General features: G+C 41.9%; 2 protein-coding genes across 7 annotated transcripts; one reads left to right on the plus strand and one right to left on the minus strand.

Annotated features, from left to right (window-relative positions):
* Positions 1-104: 104 nt before the first annotated feature.
* Positions 105-3,356, minus strand: LOC121191834 (protein C1orf43 homolog). The gene is made up of 7 exons (XM_041053281.1): positions 2,997-3,356; positions 2,796-2,897; positions 2,593-2,701; positions 2,443-2,496; positions 1,949-2,115; positions 1,446-1,504; positions 105-978 (listed from the first exon to the last, which is right to left on the minus strand). The coding sequence occupies exons 1-7, from the start codon at positions 3,057-3,059 to the stop codon at positions 771-773; spliced, it is 762 nt and encodes a 253-aa protein (XP_040909215.1). The 5' UTR covers positions 3,060-3,356; the 3' UTR covers positions 105-770.
* A 733-nt stretch (positions 3,357-4,089) lies between these two features.
* Positions 4,090-26,579, plus strand: ubap2l (ubiquitin associated protein 2-like). 6 transcript variants are annotated; one of them, XM_041054185.1, is made up of 30 exons: positions 4,090-4,194; positions 5,582-5,719; positions 6,569-6,646; positions 7,516-7,626; positions 8,501-8,675; positions 9,822-9,923; positions 10,093-10,138; positions 13,061-13,105; positions 13,858-13,964; positions 14,302-14,361; positions 14,465-14,517; positions 14,698-14,783; positions 15,211-15,391; positions 15,634-15,832; positions 16,015-16,355; positions 16,691-16,863; positions 17,113-17,233; positions 17,986-18,025; positions 18,136-18,334; positions 18,485-18,551; positions 18,855-19,188; positions 19,956-20,044; positions 20,188-20,241; positions 20,360-20,441; positions 20,976-21,193; positions 21,326-21,431; positions 22,815-22,940; positions 24,774-24,841; positions 25,005-25,199; positions 25,286-26,579. In XM_041054185.1, the coding sequence occupies exons 2-30, from the start codon at positions 5,624-5,626 to the stop codon at positions 25,379-25,381; spliced, it is 3,648 nt and encodes a 1,215-aa protein (XP_040910119.1). In that variant the 5' UTR covers positions 4,090-4,194; positions 5,582-5,623; the 3' UTR covers positions 25,382-26,579. The 6 variants fall into 6 exon arrangements, with proteins under 6 accessions (XP_040910119.1, XP_040910118.1, XP_040910121.1 ...); XM_041054184.1 differs by lacking the exon at positions 4,090-4,194 and adding an exon at positions 4,225-4,372; XM_041054187.1 differs by lacking the exon at positions 4,090-4,194 and adding an exon at positions 4,225-4,372 and having other exon boundaries at positions 17,143-17,233.
* Positions 26,580-27,411: the final 832 nt, after the last annotated feature.

Here is a 27,411-nt window from a genome sequence, read left to right on the forward strand (position 1 = left end):
TACAAACCGCATTTGTATCATCTCCGTTGTTGTATCTTTACTCCACAACCTTGTACTGCCACCTAGTGGAGATATTAAGGACATTGAATATGAAGAAGAGGTCAGGTTGGTCGTCTTTTTTTTTTTTTTTTTTTTTTTTAATCTCAAACCACAAAAGTATTCAACCTCACATAGATACAAAAATCACACTGTATCAATTAAATAAGTTATAACTGTCCATATAAATATCTTACATCTCTACAAACACATAATGAATCAAAAGATACATTCATATTTACATTTGGACTTAAGAGAAAAAATAAAAATGGATCCAGGTGATCTGTCATTAACCTTGTTGTTTTTACAAAAATGACGATGAAAACCTTGCCAGGTTGGCTACAATCATATTTGTCGCGCTCATTAGGTCCAAAATAAAATCAAAGGCTTTGGTGTAACATGTACACATAAGGGCTTCATCACAATGAGAAGAAAAGAGCTTGTGACTGCAATATGTTAACAATTGTTCTGACCTGGGACATTTTCTGTATACTTCTTGTAAATTACTTGAAAAATATGTATGACAGCCTCTCACAATGAACATTCCCCTATCTGAACTTACTAGAGAAGTTTTCCCAAACTTAATTTGTGGGTCACAGTTTTACAGCTCAATTTTAAAACCAAGTTACAGTCTTTTACAACTTTTTGAGTCCCAGTAGGTTGTGTAACCATTGTGTACACATGCTCACACACCATGCCATTTTTTCTGAAAGTCAGTCTGTAACTGCAGCGTTTCACAGTGTGCTCTCCAGTGTGTTGTAGTTGTCTTTGAAACTTTTGAGCTCCAAAAAATGTTTGGGCCTCTTGCTGCGCTGGCCAGTAGAGGGCAGGTAGGTGACCTGGATGGTGGAGGGAGTGCTGCGGACAGGAGACCCTGTCAGGTCCTTGGCTGCGGACTGGTGATGCTGGTCCAAACTGGTGGTGCTGGAATAGGCCTTCACCCTGTGGGAGGAGAGAGAAAACAGGCAGGGAGAAGAGATTTTACTGAATGTATGTGTGTTATTTGAGGCAAACTACAACACTGAAGCTCACTTACATGTACCACTGGCCAATGGTACATGGCCAGCCAGTTTGATTTCTTTACTAAGACTGTTTTTGCAGTACAGATTACATTACATTCATATGTATTTCTCAAATCACAGGATACATTTACACATACACATTTAAAATGACTACAATTGATTCTGTCAGTCATTCATTTTGTTTGATTTTGATGGAAGAATCAGTGAAAAGCTGACTGGTCATGTAAACTATCAAACGATTTTCTCTAAATCTGACTTTTTTCATCACTTGATTTTTAGTTTTTAAAACTGTGGAGGTGACTACATGCTAAAGCATGCACCGCACCCTGTGCCAGTAATTTAACAAGACCAACAATGTCAAGTCTGGACCAGCATGATAGCACTTACACATCAGCTAGTTCGTTGAGAGCCTGCTGGTATTCAAGAAACTCTGCTTCCCCAAACACCTGAAACAAAGAGTTTAAGTCAAATCAGTAACATGTTACAACAGCTAATAACATAACCGTTATGCAAACCCACCCATCTCTATCACACATGAGCTGAGTCCAAAAATCACTCCCTATTTCCTCTATAATGAGTGAGCGTGTACATTTATTCACTATATAGTGCCCTCAAAAATTCCACAATGAAATGAAAGAAGTAGTTACTATGCCATGTACAGTACTTTCTGGTAACAATACAACACTCTGCATTATATAGATTACCATTGTTCCACTCAACAGCTGCCAGGGATGACGCAAAATGGTGATGATAAGCAAGTGTCCAAAACCTAAATTCATTGCTCACTGTTGAGTAAACTATTCAGTGTCTATTATCTAGGGAGTGGGAACCGGTGAATGAGTGAGTGAGGGAGTGATTCCGGACACAGCCACAAAAACACTTGTACACACCCCAGTCCCATGGCGAGCGCTGTCGTAGCCCTCAAGCAAGCGGTCAATGAGTGCGCTGTGGCTGCTCTTTATCAGAGAGTGGGAGTTGCGCAACTCTAGCAGCCAATTCCTGAAGTTGCGCCCTGTGAATGCACTGGGACTGCGGCTTATCTCCTGCAGAGGAATTTCTGAGATCCAAACAGGAAGAAACAAAAAGTGAAGGTTAGGATGAAACTTCTATATTTCAATGGGAAATTGGGATCCCTGCAAAAATGCACAGCTTGGTAAACTCATAAAGCATAATATGTTATTTCAAAAACAAAGTTAAGGAGGACAGATTTAAGATTGTTTTTGATGAAAAGGTATTTGAACTGTTCTTCTGCCATTTTTCCACAAGAGGATATGAAACGTAGTGATGATGAGTGTGAAAATCATGTAATCAGTTATGTGATTGAAGATTAGAAGAGTTATACATAGACCTGCAGAATCAAAAAGCACCAATTTTTATACTTCACCTGAGTCACGGATGGCATCCAGAGCTTTCATTCTGTACAGGTAGTTGTAGCAACCTTTGAAGTACAAACAGGTTTTTGTCAGATTATGCATAAAAGGTACAGTGTGAACAGATTCAGGTGGCAATAACCTCATCTGAAAAAGTGACTGACTAATTTGTAATCCCTGCTTCAGCCTGTCGTCTTCTTCTGATAGGAGACGAGGTTCGAAACAGATCTCCTGGACTTTGGACAACCTGGAGTCAATCTCTTCCCTCAAACCCTGTAAATTAATGCATGTAGAAAATACACAGTGAACTGCTTCATATCGCCTGACAAGAGGTAAACAAGCTTATAAAAGAGGAGCTCCGCTTTACCTTAGGTGCATTGTGGCCAATGGGTGCGTGAGGTCCCCGACGGGATCTCATGGCAAAACGCATGATTTGCCTTTTGACGAAGATGAACAGCAGTACAAACACCTGCACGCAAAACAAAAGCAACAGGACAGGATTTCAAATTCAGCATCATTAAATGGGCGCTTGCCAGCTAGCAACCAAAACTGTAACGCAGCTGCTTACCAAACTCCCATAGGCCATTACCAAAACCACATTCACCCCTGACAGTGGTGATGAATCTCCCATGTTGTCTGTTCGTGCGTACACTTTATCCACGGGTCGATTAGCTTGCTAGCAACGAATCTAAACGTTATGTTTATACATTAGCTTGGTGGCTAACAGTTGGGGGCTCATTCTGAAGTGACCGGAGAAGCATAGGCGAGAAAGTGTTTATCACGCTGTAGCTTTGAAAAGATGTTTCTAGAAAGAAAACAAAAACAAAGCAGTGATCTTACGAATAGTCCTTTCTGTTTACAGCAACAACATGCATGAAATTACGCAGTTTCGCTTGTGTTAGCGATGCGCCGGGAGTGCGACAGTGACCGCAGATTTGCGACGCTCCAAATTACCGTAATAACTGTGTGAGAGGGGCCCGTCACGTCAAACAACCTACATGTAGTTTAATTTATATGCCGTACATATAAAATGGTTATCCTTTGTTTAGCCCAAAGATTTCTACTGCTGTCTGCTTTCAGTTGTACAATACATATTTTCTATAATATCTCGTTCCTTCTTGTTCGAAAATGAACAAACACATAATGGTTAATTCTGGATAATCATTGTTAATATTTCATTGACCTTACTGTTGACGTACTGAAACAAGTACTTTACAACAATATAGCTGCACCTAGTATTGTATTATTTATTACATTATTATTATTATATTATCTGTAGTGGTAGTAGTAGTTGTAGTAACATACTTCATAATGTATAACATTGAATTATACTATTTACAGTTCTTTTTTTCAACCGCATTTTCATAGCTGCATCACGATATTTATATGTACAACAGGTATTATATATTACTGTGTCATTTGAATATAGTGAGTGTATAAACATAAATATACATATAGACTAAACACCACTATTTACTTCAATATATCTATTTATTATTCAAGCTTGTACATGAGCACCTATATTTATATTATATAAAACGTTGAAACCTGTTCACTGTAATATCAGTGACTTTTTTTTAACTCTTAGTCTGAGTTTTTTTTTTTTTTATCTGTCCTGTGCATCTTCATCGCTGACATGTCATGACTCTGGTGCTGATATAAAACTATATTAGTGAGTGATCACATGTTGTGGGTCCAGTTTCCTCGAAGCGCTGTGTAAACCACGTGACGCAGCTCTCCGTGGTGTCAGAGTGGAAAAGAAACAGGTAAATTCAGTCTCTCGCTTATTGTGTGAGCGAGTCGGTTCGTTATATTTTCTCAACTTAGTTGTATCAACTTGGGGTTCAGGAATTATATCCTGTCCTAAATCCGACTAGAAGGTCGACAACGAGACCACTTGTCGGTCGGTTGTGTAGCAGTGTCTAATATTGAGCCGGGTTTCTGGTCAGTATCGCCTGTTATTTATTTTCATTTTAGGGGCCTGCAGGCCTGCCATTAGCCTCGGTGTTTTCTATGTCGAGAGCCCGGCAATCAGATTACACCTGGGGCAGACTGATTGGGAACGCTGCAGAGCAGTGGTTCAGTTTATGAAGCTTCTGCTTTGCTAACAAAGCTAACTAGCTAACGTTTCCTAGCGGTGTGAAACGACGTTAGTTCGTGGAGTTAGCATGGCTAACAGTCGTTAGCAGACAACTAGTGGCAGTGGAGTGGCATGGGCGTTTTGGGTTTGTCCGGTCGGACATGGAAGCTACATTGCTCGCTATTTGTTGATTAGCTAATTAACTTGTTGGCTATCAAGCTTAGTCAGCTAACGCTAACAACTCAACGATGTGCTACCAGTTATCGGTACTTAGTTAGCTGATTAGCTAGCGGCTGTTAAAGTTAGCTTCGTAGTCGCCATGAGGTGAAACCGTGAGAAGCGGAAGCCCACCAAGACTTGAAAGCTGATTGCTTTCCCCTCGAGTATTAGCCAGTTGGCTAGCGTTTTGGCCATGTGGCTGGCTAGTGGAAATTGGCTATCTTCGGTGGGGCCTGGCTTTAGGCTTGTTTATGGGCTAGTCCAAACAAGGTTTTACGTAACGTATGCAAGATTAAGGAGTAGCTGTCGATAGCAAGGTTAACAGTTTGCCGTTGAACGCAAACGTAGTTGCCTGACTTAACTGTGTTTATGTCTTCTCACTCTTCATTTGATACCCAGTTCAATGTAGATCTAACATTGGCGTTGTGATCACATGATGTCGTTTCATAATATAGGTTAACGAAACACCGCCAAGGCTATTTTGATATAGAAAGTGTTGCATCATGTTCTGATGAGGTAAATAAGTTAACCAGCGTTTGGCACTTGTAACCCTGGTATGCAACTACACCCAGTGTACCGTGGCGCTCCAGCTTCCCGGATCAAAACCGCAGCTAGCTTTGATTTGAGACATTGTCCTAGAAAGGAGCTGAAAAACGTCTTTTGTCAACGTTTTCCAGACGACTTGGAAACAAAACTGATGGTGTCCTCTAGATACCGCTGAGCCCCCCCCCCCACTAGGCAATAAGCTACCAGGCAGTTTGAGGAAGTAGTATTTAAGTGTACCAGATATGCACATGACAGAAGTAGGTCATAGTCACAGGTCTTTAATGTCTCTCTCATCTTTCTCTCCTTAGGTGTTATTCCTTTGTAAATACTGTTATTTGTATATACTGTAAATGATGACGTCCATGGGCGGGAACCGAGCCCGGGGCACCTGGGAGCAGACACAGGGCCAGACACAGAGCCAGACACAGCACAAGCAGAGGCCTCAGGTATCCTCACTGTTACCACCTGTCACATTGCCCAGATGGAAGATAATTTGCACCAGGGTTGAATGTATGCAAATCAAGTAGTACTAAATGTTACCCGTTTTTGTTAGATGCAAAGTTTCTGGCTACAAAGCTAACAAAGCACACACCAACAATTGGGACGACATTAGTCGGTAAAACTTAAAATACCATATGTGTAGCTCAACATAATATGCTCTGTATGGGAATGTGAAATTATGTTAGTTATAGCCCTATTACATATACTTATGTTCTATTCTTTTGACAAGCTTCAAGTAGACTAAAGCTAAGAATGTACTACAGGATATATTTGACACTACATTTTGACAGTCGAGAGGGGAATCCCTTATTTTAGCCTTTGGGATTACAGCTACAGGCTAAACTACACTGATCAGCTTGGTCACTGATCTGTTGACCATCTAGCATCACTAAAGTTTGACAGGTATGTAGTATTTAGACAGGTCTTGAAGTGTGTGTGGTGATTGTAGAGTTAAAGAACATCTTTAGTGGCCACTGGTGGAAGTGCTTACTGTTACATGAGACATAATAGTTTTAGGATGGTTATGGAAATGATATGGTATTGTGATGCTGTAACAATATTAAGATATATTTCTGTCCTGCTGTAAATGAAAAGTTCAGCTTTTGTTTGCTTTTTCAAGAAGACGCCTGCTTATCCACAGACACTGATGTAAATGTAGTGTTGAGTAAGCCTAAAGCAGAGCCTAAAGAGATTTTGTAAATGCCTAAAAGGAGTTCATACTTTTTGTCTACAAAAAGCAAAGCTTGTGCCCCTGTCTGACGCATATGTTGAATGTGTCACTCTTCTTGGAACAGGCTACCGCAGAGCAGATCCGACTCGCCCAGATGATTTCAGACCACAATGATGCAGACTTTGAAGAGAAGGTCAAACAGGTGAGCAGCTGCACAGCATCCTGGTGTCCCAATTCCTCCACACTCAGCTTTCCTGTGTAATTCTTTGTGCTCATTTGAAAATGGTAAAGTGACACAGCATTCAGTGCATTGTATTAAGGTTGTGATTTTGTTGATTTGTGGAATCATATCAGTCTCAAGAAAGGAATATGTTAAAGTCATGTTATACTGTGAACTGTGTGACTTTAAAATATGTTAATTAAGTAGCGCAATGATGGGGAACAATGCTTGAAATGTGTATTTTCCTTTTCATCCTCAATTTCTGCCTCAGATATAAGCAAGGGGCAAAGCAAAGGGCCATTTTGGACCATTTATTGTGTTGTGCTTGTATCAAGCAGTCAGAAATCTGAGGTGCCACCCTGCTGTTATTAAATGAATCTCAGCAGATTCATGCTGCAGACAAACTAAACAACTGCCCTTGCTCAGCTGTCATACAATTCAGTACTTATCTGTGCTCAAGCCAGATAACCTCTTAATCTTACCAATGTGGCTTTAAAAAAAAATTCAGAGAAAGTGAAAGAAGTCACTTTATGCAAAATGAACCTTGTATTCAAGCTACTAAAGTGTCCTCAACAAGATGTCGAATCCCTGCTGGTAGCAGGTGTGTTGTTCTGTAGCTAACCTTGTGTTCTGACCTCCTACTGAAATCTGAAATCTTTTAACAGAATTACATTTTATTTCACATATTTCCTACTGCTTTAAAAATATGTTTACTTTTGCATATTGGTATATCCTCAGATATGATTTTTTTTTTTTAATATTCTTTAGATGAGTGTTTTCATAAATAAGATGCCAGGGGTGTCAGCCAGGGGTCATGTCTGTGTCTCATCATGGCACTCTATCTTTTCCAGCTGATCGACATCACAGGCAAGGACCAGGATGAGTCTATGATCGCACTGCACGATTGCAACGGGGATGTCAACAGAGCCATTAACGTGTTGCTGGAGGGTAGCCCAGACACTGTGAGTATTGGCTTTGTGTGAGGGCTTAACGCTGTGTGGGCCAGGTTCTGGAGAAATCAGGGCTACACTAGGTTAGGTAACTATGGTAACAAACTAACAGTTAGCAGCATATAAAGGTAAAAAGGTGCATAAAGAAGTTCAGTGTAAACAGATTTGCTGTACTTCTCCCTTTGGTTAGTGCTTCTGCATGTCCCCTGTATATTTTCTCTGACCCATTAAGAAAAATTAATCCTCGAATGTATTACTGTCACAGCATGTCATGACATCATGGTACAAGAGGTGAATACATTAATCAAGTGCATAACTAAGGACCAACTACATTAGCCCCCATAGCTTCAATATAAGTGTAACTAGTAGAACATGGTGGGAAATTGAATCCAGAGGAGTGGAAATGTACCTCACATTAAACAGACCTGATAAAGGGTTGTCAGCTGCTCGGATTGTCAAGATCCGGGCTCAGTGGAGAAAGAAATGGGCTGGTTCAATATGGCTTGCTGGGAATTTACAGACAAGGGGAACAGAATTTGTTTTTGTTTTCGCTTTGCAATTTAAAGAAGCTGCTGCCACATCCAGCCCACACTACTTTAAGTAGCAAGGACATAGACTTCACCTGGTGGAATTTTTTTTTTTTTTTTTTAAATACCCACTAGTTGACCACTCAGTTTTCCCAAGTCATCGTTGTGTTTGCATATACATTTCTTTTCAGGATTATGATTGGATTATGTTTTAGCTGTCCCATTATAGTGATCTTCAGATACACTTAAACTGGCCTCACTTTTTTCAGTATTTGCTATCTAAATGACTTACAAAGTCAATAAGACCAGCAGTACATTGACATGACAACACTGTGGTACTGTCTTTACTTCTTCCAAAGGACTCTTGGGAAATGGTGGGTAAGAAGAAAGGAGTGTCAGGCCAGAAGGAGAGTAGCCAAGCAGAGACTGGAGAGGAAGGAAAAGAGAACAGGGAGAAAGGAGGAGAGAAAGATGTAGCACGTCGTCGGGGTGGAGCTCCACGCAAGGGCCGTGGAGCCAGCAGGGGACGAGAGTGTAAGTGTTTGCTACGCCTTTATTGCTGGTTTATGCTTTTTATTTTTTAGTAATGCTTCTAAATCCAAACTGTTTATATTCCAGACAGATTCCTTTGTGCACTGTTTTCATGTTGTCTAGTTTAAGTCTGCTGTGTTTTTACTTTGACTGCTTTTTGGCTTTGTGGTGTCACCAAATTTATCTGTGAGAGAGAGCTCCATGCACTTGACACATGTTTTCATATGGGTGAGATACCTGCATAATAACTAAATTTGACCAGAGTTTTTGAGGCAGGCAGAGAATGCCTTGTTGTATACTACAGGGATGGCTCATTATGTCATGTTATCTTGATTACAAGTTTGAGGTTTTCCAGACTGCTGTAATATAACATTCTACATCTAACCATCTTATTATGGCTGCACCATCTTTGACCATTCATTCCATGCTATATTTAAAACTTATCTATTGACAAAGATATGCAAAAAGTATATTTTGGAACATACTCTGATTTTCCAAATATAATTTGTTCTCCTGTGAGCAAACCGGAGTCGTGTAGGACTCCTAAATAGGGCTGTACTGCTTGTAGTGCCTTCAAAATTAAAGTCCTTCAGTTGTTCATCAATGAAAGGCTATTAAAGCAAGGAGGGAGGAGAAAATGTTTGGTTGTTAGACGACGTTAAGAATAGAACAGCTGCACAGGTTCCACGAAATTACAGAGGAGCCTTTTGTTTTTCTGATCCTGTGAAAAATGGGGAGCCTTTTGAAAAAAAAAAAATCACCTGCATGAAAACGCCGGCAAACTATTCAGAGTAGCATCACAGCTCATCTTGGTTTGAAGATGGAGATCAACATGTCAGAAGTCAGTTCCATTGTCCCCTTTTTCCATGGAACTAAAGTCTGCTAGACCAGGGCTATTTACAAGTTTGCAGTTGTGTGATCCATCTCTCCCAGCACAGCAATAGCTTTTTATGTTACAGTTGTTGTTTCTTTGTTTATGTCTTATGTTACCATCTAGTCAGTTGCAGCACACAAGTAGACCCTTGTGTGCGGGACAAGCAACTGACAGACATCTCTAAACTATGAGGCATTTTACCGCAAATGATTATTTTACTCTACTTGCTGCTCTGTGTCTACATTTGATGTCATTGTCTCTGCTCTTAACTCAAGTTCGTGGTCAGGAGAATGGCCTGGACGGTGGCAAGGCTGGAGTAGCTGGAAGAGGTGCAGAGCGAGGCCGAAGGGGAAGAGGCAGAGGAAGGGGTACTGTCGGTAAGTGGCTGTAATAATCTTTAGTCAAACTCCTTGGTGAAGGAAATGTATCCGATCAAAACGAGGGGGTCCCTTGGGTTTTATTTTTTACACTAAATGCTGCTGTTCTTTCTTGTGACAATAGCTGTCAAACTAAGAAATTGAAGTAAGCTTTCGTTGTCCCCCCCAGGAGTATCTGGACGGCGAGGAGGCAGATTTTCAGCACAGGGCATGGGGTAAGGGAACACCTGCGTTGCCTAAAACCAGAGGACCTTTTGTTCCACGTTTACCTGTTGCCATGGTCACCAGAGAGCAGGACCCCAGCCTATTGTTTAGCCTTAATCCAAAGGAGGGAGGACATACATCAGCCAATGAGATGGAACAGCGTGGGCCGAATATCTCTCTTCAGAGAGAGCGCATGGTGTTTAAACATTTCATTTAGAGTGAAATTTGGATAGACCCACTTAGAGGGGCGTCAGGGACGCCACTGGCTAACTTTACAGTCTCTGCTCTCTGGCCCTGTGCTTCAGCATTGTTCAGTTTGCATTTTGCCAGTTCTGTGTCAGTTTCTGTGTGTGTGGTTGTGTGTGCGTGCAGTTAATAACATGTCAGTTGATGAGCTGGCATCTTATACTGGCAGTTTGACGAGTAGATGTCATAACAGAGGAAGTACTTCTCTCAACTGTGGTGGCATTCTCAATTCATTTTGTTGTCATTTAATGGACAGCGGTGCAGTCGTCTTTGCCTATTTCCTGCCTTTGATGACAAGCAGTCAGGCATAATGTGATATTACACTGCAGGTTATAGATTTTGAAATCTGCTTGGGGTCTGTTAAAGTAGTGCATGTAACATAATGTAGCTTTCTCTGGGGAGGTCAAGGGCTGAGTGGCTTCCTCCCAAGAGAAGGCTTAATGTTATTTTCTCTCTTACTAAAACGAGTGTTGAATATGTACTTCAGAGCTACTGTAGCAGTGCCATAAATACATATATTTGTACACAGAGGCTCAGAAGGTAGGGGTGCTTTGCTGCGGGAAACAAGTTTGTTCAGGTGGTGGTGCACACAATACTTATAAGATTACAAAACCTTATGAGTCTTTGAGGGATCTTCTGTGAAGATGTCCTACAGTTTTAAGCATATTTGTACCAGATATTGACTTGCATGTCTCAAAGGAACATTTTATATATTTTTTTAATGTTGGTTCTAAGAAAGTGTGTTTTTGTTGTGTGTTGAGAGCTTGAGGGTGAGCATTCCTCTTGCAGTTGCATGTATTGCCAGCTGAGGTGTTTTCATTTTACCTAACCTCACACCACACAACAGCTGTGTGATCACTTTTGCTTCTTGTTGCTAACAGACACAGTTTACTGGCTTGGCTTCAGTGTCATTTAAACACATGACTTAAAGAGGTATGCACAGCTCTATAGGAAGCAGCCTTTAAGCAGATAAGATATTTAATCAGCTTTTTCTGTGTGATAAGATGGTAGTGGAAGGCTGTGTGTGTGTTGACATACTGGTACGTTGTGCTAGAGCTTTCAAAATGATGCGAAGGCAGCTCGTGCCATTCACCTCTGCTTAAAATGTTAGCATGTGAGCTCTTAAGGGAAACAAGTACCACACTTCATTACTGATGAAAAGGCTGATCAAAGGGGTTTGTTTCAAAGTTGGTGTTAACCTGAAATGACTGTAATGATAGGAGGAATATTGATCATGAATTCAGTGTTGGATTTTAGCCGAATACAGCAGTTTATATTGTTTTTATTTCCAGAGCGTAACATTTCAGTAGTAGCTTGTAAATGCAGAAAACGTGTTTCCAAGAATCTCAGACGCACATTCACTCTCATTTTCATTCAGTGAATAAGAGGAATAAGGACGTATTCAGTAACTACACTGATGAATAATGCTAGCTGGACAACACAGCCAGATAGACACACTAACTAGAAAATCGAAGTTAACCAGTAATCTGTGTCATCAAGCATACTCCCTTATGGGTAAGCTATTACTACCTCACTAGTGGTGCAGTGACACTGGCAGCTCAGATCTGTTTTTTTGGTGTTTTCAAAGGGGATATTGGTGATTTTTAGATGTAGAAACCATCCTGGATTCAAGAATCTCAGACATATTAATTTTCTTTAGTTTTCTTAGAATGGTATTTTTAAATGTAATTCCGCTGTCTATATTTCATCTTTTAGGAAAATACAGATATTTTGCCTGTGTATTTTATAAAGTGTCATCAGTTAGTCCAGCCATGATTTTATGAATTATATTAAACTGATCCTGTTTCACTGTCCTTCAGATTGTTACACACACTGTAATGTCGCATCCAGTGTGGCATTGGTCATGACTGCTGCATGTAACATGGCTGCGTTTATCAACCTTATCCATTCCTGATGTTGCCTGGTGTAACTAGAGATGTTGAGGGCTGTGACTAGATTTTGCTAAGAACGAGAGAACACAGCTCCATTCATTATGTAGCCAGTTGTTTTCAGCTGTACCACAGCATTTGTTGGCTCATTTGCAGTGCTGTTTCTTTGGGGTAACTGTTTGCAGCCTATGCATTTGAATTTGCTGAGAAGAGTCCCAGTTTGTTGTTTCCTTACAGTTATCTCCTAGTGCGCATATATAAGCCCTTTGAAATTTTTTTGACACAGCTGCAAAAACTGTAGAAGTTATTTGTACTCTCCTGGAAAGAGGTTTTATTTTTTGAGACAGTTTAATATTATGCTGGTTAAGGTTATGTATATGCATCATTATGTAAAGAGAAAGCAGTGAAAGCGAGTGAAATCATTCCATTAGACAGTTTTAAGAAAATAAGAGACCAAACGAAAGACTGCAGATAGACCACATCAGTGAAAAGGATTTCTACATTTACTCATGCGTAACCTCTATGATCTAGCAACACTTTGTGTTTGTGGTTGTGTATACTTCTGGTGACTCGGGTTTCTTGAGTTGTGTATTGACCCACCATGACTAAAAGCACACTGCCTTGCCTTGCCTAGAAGAGTGACTGGCAGGTGTAGAGTGTTTGTTACAGTTCTGGCACAGGTAGATCAAACGCATTTTGCTTACGCTGCTGCTCTGGATTGTGGTCTGAAAAGCAAAAGTGTTCTATTTTTACTTTGTTGTGCTTCTTGTAATTGTTGCCATTATTTTTCCTCTAAAGCCAGATTGATAAGGGGCCCAGATATGATATTGCAGGAGGTGAGAGGTGAGTGCTTCGCCTCTGGTGTGTCTGTTATTCTTGTTTTCTTTAGGGAGACTTTTGGGACGATGTAAAACAAGGCTTAATCAAACAGAAAGTGTTACTTCTCATTCTACTCATAGCATATTAAATGGATATGACCCGCCTGAAATTTGATGTTTGCACAAGCCATACATGTCCTCAGAGTTGAACAGGAAGGATCTTAGACAAATAAAGAAAGCTTCTTGGCTTAGTTTTACTCAAAAAAATAAAAGTGTTGTACTCTGTCATGTTGCTAGGTTGCACCTGCTGTAACTTTTTCAGCATACACGGACGTGTCAAATTAAAGGGAGACGTGCAATATCAGGAAAGAGTTGTTGGGGAACAACAAAAATAGTATTTAGATGCCTACTCCTCCTCATTTGCATGTATTCACTGCACAAACTCTCAGAGAAAGTACTTGTTTCACTTCAGTCTCATGTCATTTCCTCCTCCTGTCTTTGTTCTACAACCCCCTAGTGATGAGTAATCAGTAATGCTGGGGACTTAATCAAAACATTACTGATGCACTGAAAACCAACTGAACTCGGTAGTGATTTATACCAGTAAGCAATTTGCTTCTGCTTACCCTTTCCAAAACTTTGACCTGGACCCCAGATTTTTGTGTGTGAGCTCCCAACTGTGGCTGATGTTTTTGAAAATGGTCAGTGCATATACTCACTTCTGAGCACAACTCAACTTTTGTTTTTTTTTTTGTTTTTTATTACTGTCTTTCCCAGAACATTCAACCCTGCTGATTATGCGGAGCCAGCCCAGACAGAAGAAAACTATGGAGGAGGCAGCACCTGGAACAACACGGGAAACATGGAGCTTGAAGAGGGAGCTAGTAAGTTGATTTAGAAATGTCTTCCAATCAGAGAAGTTAATCCTATCAGTGAAGCATCTGTTTACCATCCAAGCCATTTAAAAAGTTGTTTGGCATCCCAAAAAGCTCTGCTGAAGATGAAAGGAAGGTTTGCATGCGTTCAAAGGACACTCGTTTTTAGATGCTGGATGTAGAAGCCTTCTTCATCAAGCATGCAAGCTATTCACAAATACCCAAATCCCCAGACATACTGTATTCCTACCAGATCTTTATGTCCAGATGTCTGTGTGAACAAAGGATAGTCATCTCTTTCCAAAGCATTCAACTTTGATCTCCTCACCTCTGTCTTTGTCTCCAGGGTTGGAATACTCTGCAGGAGAGGGAACAAATTATCCACCCAAGTTTGACTCTGCTCCTGGTAAACCAGTCTTCACTCCTCTTGTTTTTATGCATTCCTTATTCTGTTTGAAGCTCTCTTTGCTCATCACAATAGTATTGAACGGTTTCTCTTTGACTCACAGGTGCCTGGAGGACTGCCACAGAGGAGTGGGGCACTGAGGACTGGAATGAGGATGTGAGTGTTTCTGACCTCAACCTCTTAAATATAAGATTATGTGAGCACTTCTTAAAAAAAATCTGAAGTCATCATAGATTTCAGCACAGTTTCACTGATGGAGGAGCAGCCCTCTTTTTGTTGTGTACTCTTGCCCCTCCAACTTTGTCTTCATCCAACTTTTTCCATCTTCCTCTGCAGCTTTCAGAGACCAAGATATTCACCGCTTCCAGTGTGGCGTCCATGCCTCTGCCTCAAGAGAATGTTACCATCACCAAAGGACAGAGGTGGATCATTTTTGCACTTTATCAGTCTAACGTGTTCCAGCAAATTGCTTTTCCAGGAACTGGTTGTGTTTGCTTGGCTTCACTGTTTTACTTGTTCAGCTGGAGCTGTGACTTTGTCAGGCCACTCACTTTTAATGGGCGTATCATGTCAGTGTGGTATTTGACTTGATCATCCAAAGCTTAATCATCAGAACTGGGAAATAGAAATAAAACGTATTGTTGGCAAGCAAGCAAATGATTTTTACAGTTATTAGGGTGACAGTAGGCAGTTCATCATTAAAAATAGTTTATCGCTGAAACTGAATTGAAAATTACCAGCATTTGCAGCTATAAAATAATTACTTTAGTAGTGAAAGTAAAGGTTCAGTTGACACCATCAGTTTTTAAATGTCCACTCTCCATATTTAATTTTTCTTCCTTACCATAGGATTGACCTTGCGGTGCTCCTGGGGAAGACTCCACCATCCTCCTCCTCAGAGACAGAAAACCCCCCTATGGAAGCCACCCAGCCTCCCTCCTTGTCCCAGTCACTGGTTTTCAGCAATTCCAAGCAAGGGGTGCCACTCTCCCAAACATCCTCCAGCACCCCTTACACCCAGCACAGCATGGTGAGACTCACCAAAAAAAAAAAAAAAATACTGAAGCATTTTTTAATTATGCAGATGTTTGCATCCTGGCTCTTAGGGTTTGCTTACTGATGCAAAATTGCCCTTCATCTTTTATATCTCAACCACTCCCTAACCACATAGGAAAATCACAGGGCCATGAGATCATGTTGTAATTTCACCATTGTAGCAGCAGTATTTGCATTACTGTTATAACAGTGTCTCATAATCTACCAACATTGCAGGTCAGCATGCTGAGCAAGGGTTTTGGGGATGTGGGTGACCCTAAAGGAGGCAGCACAGGGACCACTGGCTCTCAGTTCCTGGAGCAGTATAAAACAGCCCAGGCACTGGCCCAGCTGGCAGCCCAGCACTCCCAGACAGGACCTCCCAACACCACCCCTTCATCCTGGGACACCAGTGCCACCTCACTGGGACAATACGGTGAGATGGCACCCTATTGTAATTACTGTCAGTCAAACTAAACACTTGTTCAGTTGACTTGAGTATGTTGAGGATAATGTGTACTGTATTTACCTTTCTCATATTTAGTAATGTAGATCAATCTGAACTGCTTCCTCAGTTTTCTGTCCTGTCCTAACTTTCTGCCCTCATTCATTGTTCAGATATGAAGACTCAGCAGGAGTCTGCGGTCCATACGCCCTTTACGAAGCGGCAGCCCTACCAGGCCGCCACCTCAACCTCGTCCATGTTGGATGTTTTCCTGCAGGACAAAGGCCTGCCTCCTTCCTCCTCTGTCTCCTCATCTTCTTCCTTACCCCAACAAACAACATCCTCACCCCATGTGGCTCCTCCGCCTGCTTCCTCCCTTCCCAAAATGGCAGCGGTCCCGTCTCTAGGTCAGCAAGTTTCTCCAAGTTCTTCAGACGCCCAGGGTTCCAGTCCACTGCCTTTGCAGCAACACAAACTCAAACAACAGAAGAAGAGGACCTCCATTACAACAAAGGTAACATTCAAATTACAGTTTTTCTTTTAGAAAGTTCTGCATTGACAGGCGTTTTGAAAGTTTTGAAATATCGCTCACAGACTCGCATTATACTGCTCAAAGTGACTTTTGAACCTTCTCTGAAGGAAAACAGCCACCTTGTTGAAACTTGTTGCTGTGTAATTGTATGACATTCATCCTGCCGTGACTGGTTTTGCTTTTTGTATTGTGGTGAGATCTGATGTCTTATGTGTGTGTGTGGAAATCAAACCTTTGGTCCTTGGACTTGAGTTTGAAGAGGGAATACTGGGAACAGTATTTGAGCCAACTCAAAAAATGCCCCTGATCTTCTTCAGATTCCAGCAATGGCAGTGGAGATGCCTGGCTCAACAGACATCTCAGGCCTCAATCTTCAGTTTGGAGCGCTGCAGTTTGGGTCAGAACCAGTTCTACCAGAGTACGAGTCCACACCTAGTACCACAACGCCAGCCAACCAGGTTCAGAACAGTCTTTACACAAGCCCCAGCAGGTTGGTACAACCAGAAACACACTTTTGCAAAGTGTCTGTTTTTATGCCATTTTTCTAATGGCTGGGCGTTTGGCACTTGAAGTTTCTCTATTTTCTTATGCAGCATTTCTTAGGAGTGCTTACATGTTCCAGTCTTTAAAAAGCGGTAGTTTAGTCGTTACCACCAGATTTCAGACCAAGTCAAAACCACTGTTTGTTCTCTAAGAACACAGTCAAACTTGGTCTTGTCAATACCATTACAATCTGCAGTGAGTCGACTCCAGCTCTCTCCAACTCCAGTCAGATGGACCTGTACGATCAGAGAGCACCTCAGACACGGCGCTACCCCCCTTCAGTTTCCTCCTCCCCTCAGAAGGATATGCAGCCCAAGGTAAGGCCTGAGCTTCCCTCTTTTTCACTTACACTAATGAAACATTTAATACAGTATTAAGTTAGCATAGTGCTTAGAGGAAGGCCAGTGTGGACAACATGCTTAACCCCCTCGTGGTCTTCAGTACTGGTGAAGGGCTTTCGGTTTAATGCAGATGTCTCCTGCTGTAAATGTCTAACTTTAAAGACTGTCTGAACACAGTGTAAATCTATAGACCGCCACACATATCACAAAGTCAAATCATCAGAGTCACAGGCCTTTATACAATCTTGGAATTGCACAGTAAAAAGCCCAGTTAAAAAGTACATGTTGTAGTACTATGTGTTCTGTAAAAATATCAGGCCCCCCCCTCAAATATTGAATTCAACACCCTTTTTGTATAATGCATGTTTTAAGGGGTCTCAGAGTTTATTTTCTAGTTTGGGTGAAACCCTTTATTCCAGATTCATTGCTGAACTCATTTACGTGAACTCAAGTTTTAAAATGGTGGAAGAAGCAGGTGTTCTTAATAAACTGCACACTCAGTGCAGATGGTGTTACTCTATCCACTCATTGTTCAAGCTCCTTTGTTTTGTTAGGTTGCCCTCATTGTAATGCACTACTGGTTTCAAACCTGACCTGTAGTTAAAATGCTCTGCATATCAAACAAGCTTCTTGGTGACTGTTTCCAAGAGCCCACCACCCTTCAGCTTCTTATCAATGGCCTGTTTCCATAGAAACCTGTGAGCTCACCTTCATTGTTGGTTTTACAGAATGGCTTCAGTTCAATACAAGCAACGCAATCCGTGGAAGGTAAGCGTCTATGTACAGAGCTTTTTTTTTTTCTAACAAATACTGTTGGAATCGTCGACATTTGCGACACACACTCTCACAAACACTTCTCCGGATCACTCTCTCCTCAGCTGCAGCGGGCTCTGCAGTATCAGTCAAATCAACCTCTGATTCAGTCACACCGGCATCTGTCTCCAGCATGGGCACTTTGACAGACAGCGGCTCAGGCCCTGCCTCCTTGTTAACTACATCCAATCAGACATCCCTAAGCGCCCTGGGGCACAGCGAAGACCTGCCTCCAAGCACCATTCCCCCTCCTCAACACAACAAGTGAGATGCAGCTAAATTAACACACCTAATATTGTAGGAAATTAACTAATTGCTTAGGTTATGACCTTTTGGCGAACCTACATATCAGTAAATATGATGTGACTGGGTGATAGGTGAAACGTGTTCTGAACCTTCCTGTAATTTTTGCAGCTCTCACCCATCACAACAGAACAGCCTTGCTCCATCTTCAGTCCGGACATCGAACTCAAGCTTACTGGTTAGTACTTTATGCTTATGTTCATATTAATACCAGAACCTATCATGTGGATCTTGTATATTTTGTTTTGCTTTTCTAAGACTGTTGAAATAGCACATTTTAAATGTGGTTTTTAACTAGACAAAGCATGGCTGTGTTACATGCTTATGCAGTACAGTGTATCTCCCCCCATCTCTGTGAGAATTTTTAAAAGCTGCATTTCCTGTGATGGCAGACAGACACATTATGTCCATTCACTCTAATGGAAATGTAATTTCATCAGTCCTGACTGCATCTTTCTCTCTCACTTCTTTCATCTCACAGCATCCCAGCGTAGACGGTGACTCAAGCCTGCACTCCTCCTCCTTCCCTTCCTCTGTCTCAGCCGTGCCGTCTTCATCGGTCCCCTCCTCCTCTTCCTCAGTGGCTGCTGCTGCGCAGGTGTCCCTAGGGGCCCCTCAGGCCTCCTCAGTGGGCTCTGCCACAGTTTCGGCCCCTTCCGGCCTCGGCCCCGTCAGCAGCCTGGCCATGGGCCTCAACACTGCCTCCATGGGTGCCCCAGCTGCAGCAGCCACCACAGTTTCAGTCTCCACAACGGCTTCAGCCATTCCCTCTTCAGCTGCTTCCTCATCCACACGCAGCTCTGCAGCATCCTCAGGTTAGATGTAAACACAACCACTGGCTCTCTAATTTCCTTGTTTTTATTTATTTTTCTAGAGTTATGGTGAAGCATAACTGTAACTGTTGATTCTGTGGTCAGGTGGCAGGGTTTTTCTGGAAAGTTACTGTTGTCTTGATAGCCTCATGTTATTGTATTTTGCGGAGGTAGCTTTAGATGATTGTATGTGTTATGTGTGGTGTTACCCTGCAGTGCTGCAGCTACACCAAAAGACTGCTTAAAATGTTTCAGTCTCTGAGTTGGAAAAAAAAAGACAACACACTGTGACCCTTTATTTGATAAGAGCACAGTGTATTTGTCTGGGGATAGATGAATTGGTTTCCATTTCCTCAACATCACCGGCGGGGTTTCCATGATTCTGACTCATCTTGCTCTCAGTTTGCTTGTTCTCTGAAACTTTTTTCTTTTTTTCTCTCTTTCACACATGTTAGTTGTTTTCCTCCCTGCTCCCTCTGCCGGTGCATGGTTACATGGTGTCTTGTCATTTATTGATGCAGATTAGGGAGAAATTATTAGCATTTGGTTTGATGTAACAAAAACTGAAATGTTGCAGAATCGTCATGTTTACCTGAGACTGTAATAGGCTGCGATTTGAATGATTGATTGCCCACAGCCCTGCTCTGTGTTCCTTTAGTTGACGCCCTGAGTTTACACTGGCAAATAAGAGGATATGTTTTCACTGTACAAAGTTGCTTGTAGAGAAAATCAATACATTCTCTATATTTAACATCGTCTTGTGTATACAGGGAAAGCACCTCCAAACCTGCCACCCGGAGTGCCCCCTCTACTGCCCAACCCCTACATCATGGCCCCGGGACTACTGCACGCCTACCCTGTAAGCTCATGACAGACTCACAACAATCCTAATGCAGTCTCTAAGCTTTACCTGCACTTACTACATGTTATTTGAGTTGCATTATTATTACTAGTACATAGTTAGTAACACCATTTTCTGGCACATTTCTTGCTTCGTCTCAGCCTCAGGTGTACGGCTATGATGACCTACAGATGCTGCAGACAAGAATACCGCTGGTGAGTGTTCAACTGCTGCAATAATAACATAATTAACAAGTCACACTTCATTGGTTCATGGTCTGGCTTTTTATTTTATTTAAAAAAAAAAAAAACGAAAACATTTTTCTCTCCTCAGGATTATTACAGCATCCCCTTTGCAACCCCCACAACAGCACTGACTGGCAGAGAGGGCAGCCTGACAAGCAACCCTTATTCTGGTGAGCCGTCCACTTAACAATTGCATCTATGAAAGGTTGACTTTACTGTTCAGCACACTGAAGAATTGTATGTGCTTACTGAAAAAGAAGCAATTGACAAAGACTGAACGTGTCAAAAATGTAGTAGGGTATTGAGCTTTCTAAGCCTTTTTTTGTGCTTATTGATAGAAACCTGACTCTGGCAGGATGACAGTGAACCTACCTGTGGTCACACATTATCAGGATCGTATTGGTCAAATGCCTTTTATGTACATGATTCCAGTATTAAGTGTATATTGCTGTCAGGGATATGATATGAATGCATGCTCTGTTACAAAGATCAAAGGCAGTGGGATAAATATAATTAATTTTTGGTGATGATTAGCCAGTAATATTTGATCCAGCACATAAATGGTTCAACATCTCGCCAACTAAGCCAAAACACTGTTCTTCTTTATGTCCTTTCTTTACCCGAGACGTGACGATTTTCTTTCTCTCACCTGCCGTCTTTATACTTTCATATAGTAATTTCCCTCTCTGTCCTTTCCCATGCAGGTGACTTATCAAAGTTTGGTCGAGGTGATGCATCATCTCCGGCTCCAGCCACCACATTAGCTCAGACGCAACAGAACCAGACCCAGACACACCACACCACACAGCAGACCTTCCTCAACCCGGCGCTGCCACCTGGCTACAGCTACACAAGCCTCCCATACTACACTGGCATGCCAGGCCTGCCCAATACCTTCCAGTACGGACCTGCTGTGTTTCCGGTGAGAAAACAAGAATTTGATGACCTCCATGACCTTTCTCTTTATCCCGCTTTAGTCAAAGCTGTTTAGTTTCTGTTTTTTTTCTCCGTGCTAACATGATGAAATTACATACCATGTTTTCTTTTTGCCCAGGTGGCTCCTACCTCGTCAAAGCAGCACGGTGTGAATGTCGGCGTCAATGCATCAGCCACACCTTTCCAGCAGGCTAGTGGCTATGGTTCCCATGGATACAGCACTGGTGAGAGGCACTAAATTGTATTGAAATGGCATGTTAAGAGGGGTCATGCAGGTCCTGCTCTGTATACTTGCATACCAATAACTCTGTGCTGATTCTTACAATGAGCCCATTGATTTCACATTGGTGCCGAGTGCATATTTCATTTGAGCTTTGCAGCATCTGCAAGCATAATCCCGATGCTTGTGTAAAGGCGTTGGTTATGCTTGTGTCAGGGCGGTGGTTAATGGATCAAAAAACGTTCCTGTCTATTGATTCTCACTTGAACTGTTGACCTCAGAGTTAAACGAAATGTTTTCCAATTGACCGTGAGCATGGTTCATGTTCAGGTTTAGATGTGTCTATTGGGAAAAACATCTGCATCTTGTACAGTTTTCATTGCGTGTACACACACGGAACAAGGAACATGCTTCAATAATTCAGCTGTTTTATGATGTCACTTTTATTAAATGGCTTCTCATGATGAAATATATGGGACGGCCATTTAAACCTAATGGAAAAGATAAGACAGACGTGATCAGCGGTGCCTGGCTGTACCAGTTTAAACAGGGGTTAGATTATCGGTCTCCTGCTGTCTTCCACGGCTTGCTTTGCTCATGTCAGAAAGTGGACTTTGCCCAGGGGCTTCACCATCCACCTCATCTCCTGCACACACATGTTCATCTTAAACACATCAGCAAATGGAGCACCCGTCATCCTCTCACATTTCCTAATGCGACTCCTCTTTGAGCCTATATTCTTTCAGCAGTTTAATATTTGGCCAGTGGCCTTCTGGTATCTGCTCCATCACCTTTTACACTTTTTTTTTTTTTTCTTTTTCAGTGATGCTGTATTTATTTATTTATTTATTTATTTATTTATTTTCAAACTTTAATTCATCACTCAATATCCACCTTTGGTCACATGTGCAACACCTATTTGTTCTAAGCTGCACCATCTGCTGCTTTCTGCCATCACCCAACTCAAGCTCACTCTCCCCCACCCCCCGCCCCCCACGCCTTCCCCTCCCACACACAGACCCTGCCTGCCCCCTCACTTCCCCCACCTCCTCCCCTCAGACTTGGGTCAAATAGTACTTGCAAATGACGGTTAGCGTTGAATCTGACCTGCTTGCTGTACTGGATGGGTAGGCTTTGCCACACAGGACAATGCAGTTGGTGTCAAAGTTCAGATCATTACTGCAGAGTATTCAGATCTTAGTTTAGTGTGTGTCCTATAGGACTTGACACCATCTGTATTGTCACAGTTTGGTAAAACCTGTCCATGTGGTACACAGTTTCAATCAAACGCTATGACTTATTTGCAAATGCTACTTGAGGCAGGTCTGCCTCCCCTGCCTGGTGTGTCTAACGCTGTGGGCTGCGGCTGTGTGTCTGACTGTTGCAGGCTATGAGGATGTGGGCCAGGCTTCAGGGAGTGGGGATTTCTGTAAGGGCGGATACGGCACTGCCGTGGCCGCTGCCGCTTCTGCACAAAACAAGCCAGCCAGCTCTGTCACCGGGCCTGGAGTCGGTGAGTGCCGCCACATGCCAAATTTAAAAAAAAAAAAAAAAAAAGAAAAGAAAAGAAAAAAAAACCCTGTCCCTCCCGTCTTCCTCCTTGTGTCACCAACCATCCTTCTCCCCCTCTTTGCTCTCGTTCCTTTGCCTCATCGCTGATGAGCTGCGTCTGTGGGAAGACCCATCACTACATATGCTATTAGACCGTCCAATGCAGCCTGCCTCTCTTACAAGCCTTGTCTGCCATTCTGTCTCTTACTTGTTGTCTTCCATGGTAACTCATCATCAATTCAGTCTGGTTTTTATGTTGACAGACAGTTATGTTGCTTAATTATCAGGTTTAGGAACAAAAATGTGGCAGCTCACGCGAGCTGTGACTGCCATTAACTGATGATGAGTTATTCTGGCTGATGCTGTCCCATTTTCCCCATCTGTGTTGCTTGCTCTTCACTCATGTTGTCATTGCTGGTATGTCCGTCTCCAGAGTAACAAGCTCACTGTCCTGTGGGTGAAGTAGGTTAAAACCCAGGAGAGGGAAATAAGATGTCTGCAATTCTTGATCAAAAACAAAACAGTGACTAACAGAGTAAGAGCAGTGTGGGAATATTCAGTTTAAAGAGCTTCATCAAAAGCGGCTGCACTCAACCACTCACACCGGGCACCGGAATGAAAACAAATTTGCTGTGTAAAGATGTGCTTGAGGGTTTGATTATCAGTATTTCTGCACTGATATTTGGAGTGTTATACTGTGGCATTTCCATGACAAATTTCATGAGAATTGAGAGATTGTGTACCCAAGCAAGACGGCGGAAGGACATGGCACTGACCTTGAAGTTTTTCTGCTTATGGAGTGGCAGTTATTCCTCAAGAGCAAATCATTTCATTGTTTTCTTTTTTTTGGGGGGGGGGGGGGGGGTCATCATTATAAAGCCTATAGTTTTTTCTTTTTCATTTAATTGGTGACTTTGAAATCCTGAGTGTTGCTGATGATTACCTCGTGATTGTATGGCGCAGATAACATGCAGATCTACTGTGCTGCTTCATTTGCATCGATCTTGTGCATCACAAGTATTTTAGACAAAGGCTGTCAAAATCAGTTAAAACATGACTGCCAAAAGATTGTATACAGAGTTAGAATGGTTAATCAATTATGTGATTTGTCAGAAAATTGGAAACGATTTTGTTAATTTACTGATTCCAGCTTTTCAAATATGAATATTCTCTGAATACATATGGAGTTCTGGACTATTATTTAAGGTGCTAACATTTTGTCATGAAAATGCCACTAGACATAAGTTTTTCCTGTCCAGAGTCCATCTTGTTCTGCACACCAGTTGACCCTGTTCTGCGTCTCCATGGCGATACAGGGGGTCAGTGTGTGCCAGACCAACCTGAGCAGTAACCACCAGATACAGTCAGACTTAATCCACTGTGGCTGACTGGAACTGATGTGCTGCTACACCACCTCCTCCCTCTTCCACCTCACTTCATCCCTCTTCATCCCCTCACCCTGCCTCTCTTCACTGTCCTCATTAAAGGGAAATTCTACTGAAATCATCTATGAACTTCTGTTGACATAGATATTCATACCTGAAATTTCCCAGGATTTTCTTTTGTTTTTGAAAAGATTTTTTTTCTCAGATGCTTGAACTGGAGAAAGTGCTCATACAGATATCTAAAGTGTATTTAGAATTATAGGTATTAGATTCCCTGTTGTTAGTACACTATCTAGCAACTATGCTGCTTAGAATCTCATTATAACCATGTGGCTGGTCATGGTCCTTTTATATGTTAATTTTACCAGTTTTTTGATTTAGTTTGTCTCCTGTTTCCTCTGTGTCTGCAGGAGTCTCTGTAACATCAAGCAACACAGGGGTACCAGATATTTCAGGGTCTGTTTACACAAAGACGCAGGTAATTACAACACTCCAATGTTTAGATAAATATTCCAAGCTCTCCCCTTTTTCCCCTCCAACATTAAAATGTTTTTTTTTCATTCATCTTTTTTTTGGTAATTTTAGTCACTGAAACAAACCAAATATAGTTTGAATTTTTTTTGGCTCACCTCCTCCTGCAGTCGTTTGAGAAGCAGGGTTTCCACACCGGCACACCGGCAGCTTCGTTCAGCCTGCCCTCGGCTTTAGGGAGTGGGGGACCCATCAACCCCCCGGCTGCCGCTGGCTACGCCCCGGCCCCATTCATGCACATCCTGGCACCGCACCAACAACCCCATTCTCAAATTCTGCACCACCACCTGCAGCAGGACGGACAGGTAATGTACATCCTTATGTTGTTGTGTTTGTGTACTTCTGTCGTGAACACATGGCATGATGTGACAGCTCTCTCCTCTCCCCACAGAGCGGCTCTGGACAGCGCAGCCAGAACGCCTCCATTCAGCAGAAGTCTCAAATCAACAAGTCAGCATACAACAGCTACAACTGGGGGGCAAACTAACATCTGCTGTCGGGGCCCCCCCACTGTTGACAGAAGCTAGGAGGGGGCTCATCACTCCTTCCGCAAACAGTCTCCACATATAAACTCCCTCTTCCTCCTGCAGAGATTTCCCTCCCCAGTCTCTTGGCCCAGCACTCCTGCAGCTCTGACTGCGGTCAGACGAGGTGCTGTGCCGAGAGAACAAGCACTGTAATGATGCATGGATGGGTGGGAGGGACAGGAGGGGCTTAGAAGAGAGAGGAGATCGGAGCTAAATGGTTATAGAAATACACCATCAAGAGGTGAAATATTGAGTGTTGGGAATTTGTAACATGTTAATCCCCCCGCCCCACCCCTTTTTCTTTCACTTGTATGTAACATAGAACTGTTTTCTAAAAGAATGAACATTTCCTGTGCTTTTCTTTTTTTTTTTTCCTTTTTTTTGTCTTTTTCCCCTTTTTTCTTTCTTGCTGATGGGGAGGAATGAAGTAATATCTGAAGGTGGGGGGACAGGCTGGTTTTGTATTTCTCACCCTCAACTCCCCACTCCTTAATTTTGGTGGAAACTCTCCCCTCCCACATAAAATATCCAAACACAGTAGTTTAATTAATTGCTGTTAAATGTTTTTTTTTTATGTCATTTTAAGTTTGAAGAAACAATTCTCTAAATTGGTAGAGTTGTGAAGTTTATTTTTTACCAAATATAGATATATTATATATAAAGACATATAAGCGAGCTCACTGGCTTGGACTGTGAGGAAAGTGTGTTTGTCATGTGACTGCATGCATGTTTGTACACACAGGGGCCGTGGTTGTGTACTGTGCTTTGTTTTTTGCCTAGCACAGGATTTTTCATTATCCAACACTTGTACAGTAACTGTGCCCATGAATTATAAATATGTTGCATAAAGGTCGCACCTATTCTGCAAGAGATATTGAGAATAATTTCCAAGGCCAATACACACCCAGTCTGCCTTCCAGTGTGTGTTATTTTGTTTTTCTGAGGCCCCCACCCTCCCCCCAACCTCCTCCCCGCTCCACCACCTGTCCCCTGACATTGTAAGGAAACCTGCAGCATTGAATACTGATGGACAGAATTGTACTATGGGTTTTTTTTGTCAGTGATTTATTTTTTTTCTTTTTGTACTGTGCGTTTTAAAAAAAAAAAAATTTAAATGGATAAACTTGTCTTGTACATATATAAAAAAAAAAAACACAAGTACTGTAGTCCCTGTTTGTTCGATGGCTTTCTCCTTTTCTTTCTCGAATCCTTGCAGACTTGTTAGCTTTTTGTTTCATATATTTTTTTTATTTTGTAAAAATATATAAATATTAAGTAAATAAACAAGAAAAAGACATTTTCATCATTTTGGATGTGAATGTCTTTTAAGAAACTATGTTCGTTTCTCATGTGGCTTGTAAATACAGCAGCAGCATCTTCCAGTGGTTTGACAGTGATGCCCAGTGTTTGTGTGTGTTGCTGAGGGCTGGCTAAGTTTGGTGAATTGACAAACACTGTAAAAAGAAGCTTGTGCCATCAAGTGTTTACCGCAACTGAAACCATCTGGCTTTAGGGTTGGTTTCTGTTATAGGCCTGAGTTATCTAACAGACTCCAGGGGATCAGCAGTACCAAATTAAACTCCACAAACACAGCACTTCTCCAGACATTTGTTTGTTCTTTGTTGTTTACTTGATTTGGATGCACTTTTTACATCTAAATAATGTTCTATGTTATTTTTGGTAGCTTTCTGCTGAACACAGACCTGCTGAATATGTGTGTCAATCTTGCTGCCAGTTACTTTTCCTAAAGAATTTGCTTTCTCTGCTGAATATGTACATTTGCATTCTGTTAAGTCTTGTCAGTGTAAAGCCATGCTGCTGGTCCTGACAGGAAGAGTAACATCTGTCCTATATTCATCATGGGGTGTTGTAGCCAAGACATTAAATTATCAGACATTTCAGGTGAAAAGCAGTGGTGGAAAGTATAGTACATTTACTCAGGTAGGTATACTGTACAATTTCTACAATTCTGAGATACATGTTACATGTA

Source organism: Toxotes jaculatrix, chromosome 13 (genome assembly GCF_017976425.1).
Source record: "Toxotes jaculatrix isolate fToxJac2 chromosome 13, fToxJac2.pri, whole genome shotgun sequence".
NCBI classification, from domain to species: Eukaryota; Metazoa; Chordata; class Actinopteri; family Toxotidae; genus Toxotes; species Toxotes jaculatrix.

Bases quoted from the DNA above. Each gene is read 5' to 3' on its own strand.
- LOC121191834 (XM_041053281.1), bottom strand. From the start codon at position 3,059: ATGGGAGATTCATCACCACTGTCAGGGGTGAATGTGGTTTTGGTAATG. The intron at 2,898-2,996 runs GTAAGCAGCTGC...TTTTGCGTGCAG, and splicing joins TAATGGCCTATGGGAGTTTG to GTGTTTGTACTGCTGTTCAT. The intron at 2,497-2,592 runs GTCAGTCACTTT...TGTACTTCAAAG, and splicing joins GAAGCAGGGATTACAAATTA to GTTGCTACAACTACCTGTAC.
- ubap2l (XM_041054185.1), top strand. From the start codon at position 5,624: ATGATGACGTCCATGGGCGGGAACCGAGCCCGGGGCACCTGGGAGCAG. The intron at 5,720-6,568 runs GTATCCTCACTG...TTCTTGGAACAG, and splicing joins AGCACAAGCAGAGGCCTCAG to GCTACCGCAGAGCAGATCCG. The intron at 14,518-14,697 runs GTGAGTGTTTCT...CTTCCTCTGCAG, and splicing joins CTGAGGACTGGAATGAGGAT to CTTTCAGAGACCAAGATATT.